Source organism: Apaloderma vittatum, unplaced genomic scaffold (genome assembly GCF_000703405.1).
Source record: "Apaloderma vittatum isolate BGI_N311 unplaced genomic scaffold, ASM70340v1 scaffold5105, whole genome shotgun sequence".
In the NCBI taxonomy this organism is placed as follows: domain Eukaryota; kingdom Metazoa; phylum Chordata; class Aves; order Trogoniformes; family Trogonidae; genus Apaloderma; species Apaloderma vittatum.
Window position 1 is genome coordinate 89,576 of NW_009717555.1, and position 7,954 is coordinate 97,529.

The 7,954-nt window shown below is 36.1% G+C and overlaps 1 protein-coding gene across 1 annotated transcript in view; it reads left to right on the forward strand.

Moving 5' to 3' along the window:
• Positions 1–7,954, forward strand: part of AGMO (alkylglycerol monooxygenase) — a gene marked incomplete at both ends in the record, with an annotated part of 107,069 nt that overhangs the window by 87,974 nt on the left and 11,141 nt on the right. Inside the window, 3 exons of the mRNA XM_009869935.1 lie at positions 6,087–6,153; positions 7,668–7,733; positions 7,836–7,915. Coding sequence (XP_009868237.1) covers positions 6,087–6,153; positions 7,668–7,733; positions 7,836–7,915 — 213 coding nt within the window. The remainder of the gene's footprint in view (positions 1–6,086; positions 6,154–7,667; positions 7,734–7,835; positions 7,916–7,954) is intronic.

Below are 7,954 nucleotides of genomic sequence, written 5' to 3' on the forward strand. Positions count from 1 at the left end.
ATTGCCAACATGTATTTGTCAAGCTGCTGAAAAATACTGAAACTGTATAGCAATTTTTCTCCTGGGGTTTGTTTAAAATGCTTAGCTTGATAAATGACTGAAAAAGTGACTTTCTCCATGCTCTGCAATTTGTAATGCTGCAATTAAAACAAAAAGTTAGTGTAGGTTTTCTGTCGTTTTTAGTGGACACATTGATTGAAACTTCCTGTATGTGCTCATCTTTCCCACACGGCTTAACTGGACCTTTTTAAAAAAAAAAGGAAAAAGTGCATCCGTTTATTGAAAGTGTTAATGAAATATTCACAAAAGATGCCAGTTTGATTCTGACCATTTAGGTGTAAAACAGTGAAAAGTGACAACAGCTAACCTTTAAGATAATTCATTATAAACACATTTCATAAGTCCGTGTGTTTATTATATAAATATACCCTAAACTGGACTAACCGAGGCTTTCAGCTCCCATTCCTACAGTCGAGATTGATCAGAAATTCACCCCCTATGAAACCCTTTATGATCCCAACATGCCTGATTCCTCTCACTTGTTTTATTTCTAAACTATAAATATTGTCTTTTCGCTCCTCAGTGTGGAAATTTGGCTACATTCATTTTACATGCTTACTGGAGTAGAAAACTGCCTGCTTGGGTAGGAAAACAGTTGGCGGTGTATAAATCAGTCTTTGCCGAGGGTTTCAAAGTGTGAAACTGGCAGACGAGCACATATCCGAGGAGTTCTGCCTTTCCCCAGCTTCCCTGTAGAGATTTCACATGGCAGGTCAGATCACCGGGGCCATCTGTACAAATACGCGCATGTGTTGTCCTGAGTTAACACAGCAGCTCTACTGGGGACTGTAATTAAGCTCTTATTTTTAAATTTCCTCACCAGACTGCCTGAAATGTAGATTTATATGGCAGGAATAAAAATCTTATCTTGATTTTGATGAGGAAATCCATAGCAACATGTGTTTCCCTACCAAGGAGTCTAACAGAAACCCCAAAGTTAACTTCAGAGCACACTGTAGTGATGCTCCAGGGATGAATTTACCCTCTGCTGTCCTGCAGATCAGTAACACTATGATATTGAAAGCAACGTTCTGCTACAAACAGCTTTTATTAAAGAAAAAAAAAAAAGCAACCCAGAACTTTTTATATACGAATGGCTTTACCGTAACATCGCCTGCTCTGCTCAGTCCACATTCCTTCCTAACGTTCATGTTGAAACAGAGTTAAGTAAAGATTCATGTTGTAGTGGTGACAGGAGGAGTTGTTACACAAGATGTAAAGTTTCCCTTGGATTTCATGTCACGATTTTTTCTCATTATTTAAACAAGAACTGCATTGAAGTGGTGCAGGTACCAGGCAATAAAGATTTCCCTTGGTGCTGACAAACTCCAAAACCGCAAGCGGAGGTGCTTACATGCCGCAAGAGATATTGCATAATGTTCTTTTCCTTTAGGCTAGGGGTTGCTGTCACAAAGGAAACATCTTTATAGAAGAAGTCCTATTAGAGAAAAAAAAAACATTTAGTTTTCATTGTGCATGAAGGTTTCACTTCCAGCATGTTTTACTTGATAACGTATGGAAAGTGTTTCTAAACATGTAGCTTTTAGACTGCCTTATTTGTTAAACTGCTCTCTTGGAATTGCTTCAGTTATTGTCAGTAATTCTGCATTATTATTGAGTGATATCCAAGTCCAACGGAGGAAATATGTTGTTTAAAAAAAAAGAGAAAAAAGAAGAGTACCTATTTTGTGGAGAGATCTGACAAAGCTTTTATAACTGGTATACAGAAGATCCCTACGTATCTGCTATGTAGGTAGTTTAGTCCATTTGTAAGGGTTTTGTCAAATGAAATACTATTTTTGTGGCTATGGGATGTTAAAAAATAAACAAAGCAAACAGGAGAAGAGTTTTGCTCGGAATGCTGTTGTTCATCTGTGGGTCGCTGGCATGAGAGTTGAGGCGCACATGATGTGTTAATTGAGAGAGGAAAAATTTGAAGCAGGAATTGATTTAGAGCAGTAGGTGTCTGCACGAGGGAAACCAACAGAAATGTAAGCCCCCAGCCATATTGTTCATAATATAGGTAATCGTTGGAGTATTTTAACTACTAGGGGATTGGTAGCTATTTTTAATGTATTCCCAAAATCCATGCAAGATAATGATATAAAAAACAAGAATATTTTTATATTCACAGGCACACTCTTTTTCCTTTCGAAAGTCTGAAAGAAGAGGGTTTGAAGTAAAGTCCATAAGGATGGTGAATAATGACATTTCCCCTTTGTTTTTCAAGTTTGAAACTACATATCAGTAAAAGAGTCTGAAACAAAACTTTCTACCACACACAAAAATTAAAGCAGCAAAACGGTTATTGGTTTTTTTTAAATGAAAATCCTGATCACAGGCCCTGAAACTGAGCTATTCTGATATTCTTATCACATTTATTTTGTTAATTTTTTAAAATTTCATTTAGACTTTTTTTTCCTGCAATGTGAACATTGTGAAAGATCTTATTCTAAAAAAGCCATTTTGAATACAAAGGTATTTTATGCTGAAAATGTTATGTTGTCGAATGACTGGGACCTAGTGGTGTACGTGCTGTGGTGACTGGTTGCAGCTGCAATGTAAGCCTTTTACTCCTCCTGTGGACACTTATGAGCTCCTTTGGAATTGCCATTTTTCAAGGAAAAATTCTGGACAGTGACGGAACAAAAATGAGGGTAGACTGACAACTGAAAGGTAGGTGGGTAGGTGGGGTACCTGCCACTGCATTTCTCCTCTCTCTTGCCTGTTAGACATTCTTTTGAACATGGGCTGTCATTGCCCCACATTAAATTTTGTATATAAGTCAGTTCCTACAAACTTCCTTCCTTTAACTGTGATTGCAGTAAGTTCTTGTCAGTCCAATGTGACAGGGTCAGAATTTTGCCTGGCAAAAATTGTCTTAGTGTCCTAGCCTTGACGGATTACATGGGTGAAAAACGTGCTTGTGGTTTTGCTACTGATGAGATTGCAGAATGTAGAAAAACTCAACAAAATTCAACGTAAAAATTGTGTTCTGTGCCGTGTGGTGCTGCAGGCCCTTGAAAATTCAGAGGTGGTATGTTTCTGTGTGTTGAAATGATATATGGATATATTTAGAATCATAGAATCATAGAATGGCCTAGGCTGGAAAGGACCTTAGAGATCATTTTATTCCAGCCTCCCTGTTGCCAGGGATGCCACTTCGCGACTAGATCAGGCAACTCATGGGGACCGAATGGGAATCGAACCCATGACCTTGGTGTTGTTAGCGCCACACTCAACTGACTGAGCTAGAAGAAAAATATACATTTATAAAATATTTATAATTTCTTTGCACCAGAAGTTTTTCACTTAAAACAGTTTTTTTTCTGGTTTAGAATTATGCTATATATTGAAATAAACCTACTGATAACAAAGGAAGTTTCTGGAAGTAGCAGCCTGTACCATTTTGAATACCTGGTGAAAAAAATATTTTTTATGTGTTTTAGCCAAGGTGTTGATTTATGAATTGCTAATTTCAGCATGCTGGATTTTTTGCTTCGTCAAGTACAGATTTCTGCGCCACCTCTGAGCTTAAAAGTCATGTGGTTATATATAATTGTTGTCTCAGACGATGTTTCCATCAGCGTGTGTCTAGTCTTTACGATGGAGGTAACCTTGGCTGAATAATGAATCGAAGTAGACTCGGACATCAATCACTAATGATGCTGCAGAGAAGATGTTTCAGTAGATTTGTAAATGTCATCACCCAAAGAAGGACTATTTTAGAGGATGAGAGAGATTTTGCTTTCCAAGGAAAATACTTTTTCTAGGATTAGTCAGAAGTACCTCTTTAAAATTTTATGTAAGTTCCTGAGGTCCTTGGGGAACCCCAGGACACAAGCTTCTGCTTTAGCATATCAGTGTATTATATGGACTTTCAAAAGGGTGAATTTTAATTTTAAAATATGAATTTAATCAGCTGGATATTGAAGACTTGAAGGCATTCATTCTGAGGAGATTTTATGATAATCCACCTGCTGGCTAAAAGTGAAGGCTGTTATTCCTTAGTGATTCCCTGCTCTCCTAGAGCAAATTTAGTTTATTTTCACAAAAATTTGCTAAAATATGGAGCTGAAAATATATTAAAACTAAGTGGATCAAAGCTAGGTGTGGTCTAATAGATAAATCACTGCCTTTTTAGGTGCTGGCCTGTGGTTCAATCCAAGACATTTGACTCGGATTAAATTAATATAGTGGTTACATGTCACATAGTTTAAAACAGTTGGCTTTTCTGCTTGAGGAAGGCAGGAAATGGAGCTAGCGTGAATGATGAATCGTTTCTCACCTTTAGGTGGTCTTTGCAGGCTTGAACTTATTTTGAAGGAGAGCTGAGAACTACAAATGATCCTACTTATGTTGTCCTTGGCTTGTGAGTTGTCCCAGTATCCTACTTTTCCAGTCAAGTATGTGCAGAATTTTGAGACAGATGCTCTAAATGTTACAGTTCTCTCTATCTGAATAATTTATTTATTTCAGTAATCCTTTAATTACAGAAATACTGTACTTATTAAGTAGAAGTTTTTAGGTGTTATTAAAGACAAAAGTGAACAAAAGGTATTTGTTCCTTTTATGGTGATATTTGCCTGATTCATAAAACTTTAAATACATCTGAAGAGTGTCCCTGTCTACTTTTTGAGCTGTGATCTACTTTAACTTGCACACATGTGAACTGAACAGAAATGGAACTGGTATATATTAGGACTTGGTTCTGTAAACCCTAAATGAATAAAAATCCTTGTATGTTTAGTTATTTAGGGGAATGAGCCTGCTTTTGTAAGTAATGGCTGTCTGCCACTCTAATGTGTTGTTTGCTGATACTATCTCTGTAATTATATCACAGATGATGTTTTTCGGCAGTGTGAGTACTAATTAATTGCTAATTAAGTTCTGTAAAGACAAAGTGGGAGATTCTGGGGTTTGTTTCTTAAGGTCTAAGCATTTTTGTTTAGCTTCTTTCTTCACTCCCTCACTTTTAATTGCAGGACATTGTGGTCATAGTCTGATATGATGAGTAGATACCATATTAGGACATACAGAAATCCTTTTTAGTCATCCAGTGATTGGATCTATTTGCGACTGATGGTTTTGTGTTTGAGATTAAGCAATGGTTGCTCTGTTTGGGTATCCACACGCTTCTGTTGAGCTAAGCAAACCCCAAAATGTAAAATTAATGCTACTTTTCCTCTGGCTTCCTAATATAGGAGAATACCTAATGTAGCGTGAACCCTGTTGATAGATACTTAACTCATCAGCATTTTCTGACAAAGCTTGAGTCATTAGGGTGACTCTATGGCAATTGACACTTTCTGTCATTTTTGGTCTGGTGCTAAATTGATCAAGACTGGATTTTCTGTGCTTTTGAATCATTGTGTTAGATCGCAGTTGCACTATGAATTTATGCTAGTCTACATTCTTTCCATGTCTCTGACTCATGCTTATGTATTTGTGACCATTTGTTGGATCAGATTCAGGAACTGATCTAGACAAAGTAATTTAGAAAAACAGAACAAAGTTAGTTTCAACTTGCCTCAGTTCCCTAAACAAGTTTGTTGTGTTGCCACTTTGTGCCAGCCTAAAAGAAGGTATTAATAGAAGGAACAAGCAGTCAAAGGTACCGAAGGTGTTAGGAGTCCTCGTTTCTGGGACAGTCTCAGCGATTTGCTGATGTCAAGTGTTCACACAACTGGGATTTTAGAGTTGCACTGGATCTCAAGCAGTGCCAATGGGCACGTGTAAAAGATGTGAGCGAAATGATCTGTATGAAATCATGAATAAGAAAATGTGCTGCTGGATCAAAAAGAAATTTTATTCTTAACTTGCATTTTTCTAAATTTCACTTATTTCATGAAAATTCTTGTGATGGCAATACAGAAATATCTTAGGAAATGTCTTGCATTCTTGTCTTTTTGTGCAATTCCTCTTAAGATAAACATCCTCCTAATGCATTTCCTCCCGTTCTTTCATTTTCTGTCCTTGATTTTGTACGTTTTCAAATTCATTGAAACATTTTTATTTTTTTTAAGGTTATCACCAATCTTGGGCCTCTGGAGTGGATTCTTAATACTCCCAGTCATCACAGAGTTCATCATGGTAAGTGAAAAATGTAACTTCATTTTTTGTCAGTGTGTTTTTTTCTCATGGTCACCGTTTCTACAATAATGCTGAAGTACTGAAATTGTACTGTAAAATTAGTTGTACCGAAAGATTTTAATTTTTATCATTGCTTTGGAAATAGTCCTTGTTCAATTCTTTTACACCATTTTTAAAAACTTTTTTGTAACTTTAATTTAAAATTTTTACACTTAAGACTAATTATTGACCGGAAATAAAGCCTTGATTATGTGAAATAATTTGAAGACTTCGAGCAAAACAACTCAACATTTGTAAATATGAAGAGTAATAGAAAAATATCTCATCCTTTCCTAACTACTAAAATACCATCAACTTGTCAATCAGTAACAGATGCTCTTGCATTCATATTCAAGCACTGAATGTGCAAAAAGACACGATTACCTTTTAGAAGAAGAACTGTTAAATGTTTTAGTGGAATTTGGTTTCAGCTGTCTGAATTATTCAGAAATCTCACTTCACACAAGTCCATGATGACTGACTTTTCATCAATATTCAGAGGCATTCAAGACTGCTCTGCACATGTAAATTGGATTAATAACTCCACTGCATACTGAAAAATGTCGGAGGAGTAGAAGCAGATTTCGTAGACACCCTTGGCTCATTCAGTGTGCAGAGATAACAAGTAAAAAAGTAGTACGGGAATGGAAGCACAAAATAATTTGAAACAGACTTAAGTGCAGTTATATGTACAGAGGAGGTTATTAATATTTATTATATCCTACATGTGTAAGGTGTTTATGGCACTGTGTAGACTTCTTAAAAAGACTGTGGTGCTGTTACATGTCTAGTCCTTAAAATTTGCACTAGTACTGGTAATCCTGGAGGGAGATGCTCTGCTCTTATTTGCTCTGCTGTAAATTCAAACTAAACCTCCTCTGATCCTGACTGGAGTTAAGCAGAATCACTCCTGAGCTGATCCAGTGTTGAACAGTCACTCCAGAAAATCTCTAATCTCATACTTTTGTTAGGATAGTTTATTTATGAAGAGATTCCCTAGAAAAAACAGAAGGATCAGTTTTCCTCACACTGAAGTTAATAATAATGAGGGCAGGATCAGACATATGGAGTAGAAGATAGAGATAGCTGAAAGCCATTGCTGAGATGATTGCAGATAAATGTATTTAGCATCTATTTTCTTAGATATGCACTGGTGAAATGATTATTTTTTTCATTCATAATTTGTCTTTATAAATATATTATGAACTGAATTTAGTCTCCAAATGAATCCTTTTATTTCACAGAAATTTTGACATAGTTGATCTGTATATTTGAATTTACAATAAGGTAGTGATAAGCCTAGTAAGAAAAAAGAAATTTTACAGATGCATGAGGAGGTTCTAGAAGGTTAGCTATCTTTTAAAGTTATTTTTAGACTATAAGTTGATGCTAACGATGGAGATTTCTCTTCACACTTTGGTTGTACATAGTCTTATATGTGCAATTACTGGTTTCATAATTTATTTTTATTATAGGTAGAAATCCTTACTGTATTGACAAAAATTATGGTGGCACGCTCATTATCTGGGACAGGATATTTGGTAAGCAAAGAGAAGGTCTTGAGCTCTCATGTTTAGTTAGTGTGGCAAAAAAATATGTATACTTGTGAATTTGATTGTTCTTTCTTTTTCTTCTTCCATCAGGGACATTTGAGGCAGAAGATGCTAAAGTTGTATATGGCTTAACACATCCAGTCAATTCATTTGATCCCATCATGCTCCAGGTGCTGTAGTTTGTAACAGCAACGCGCTTATCTTCAGCA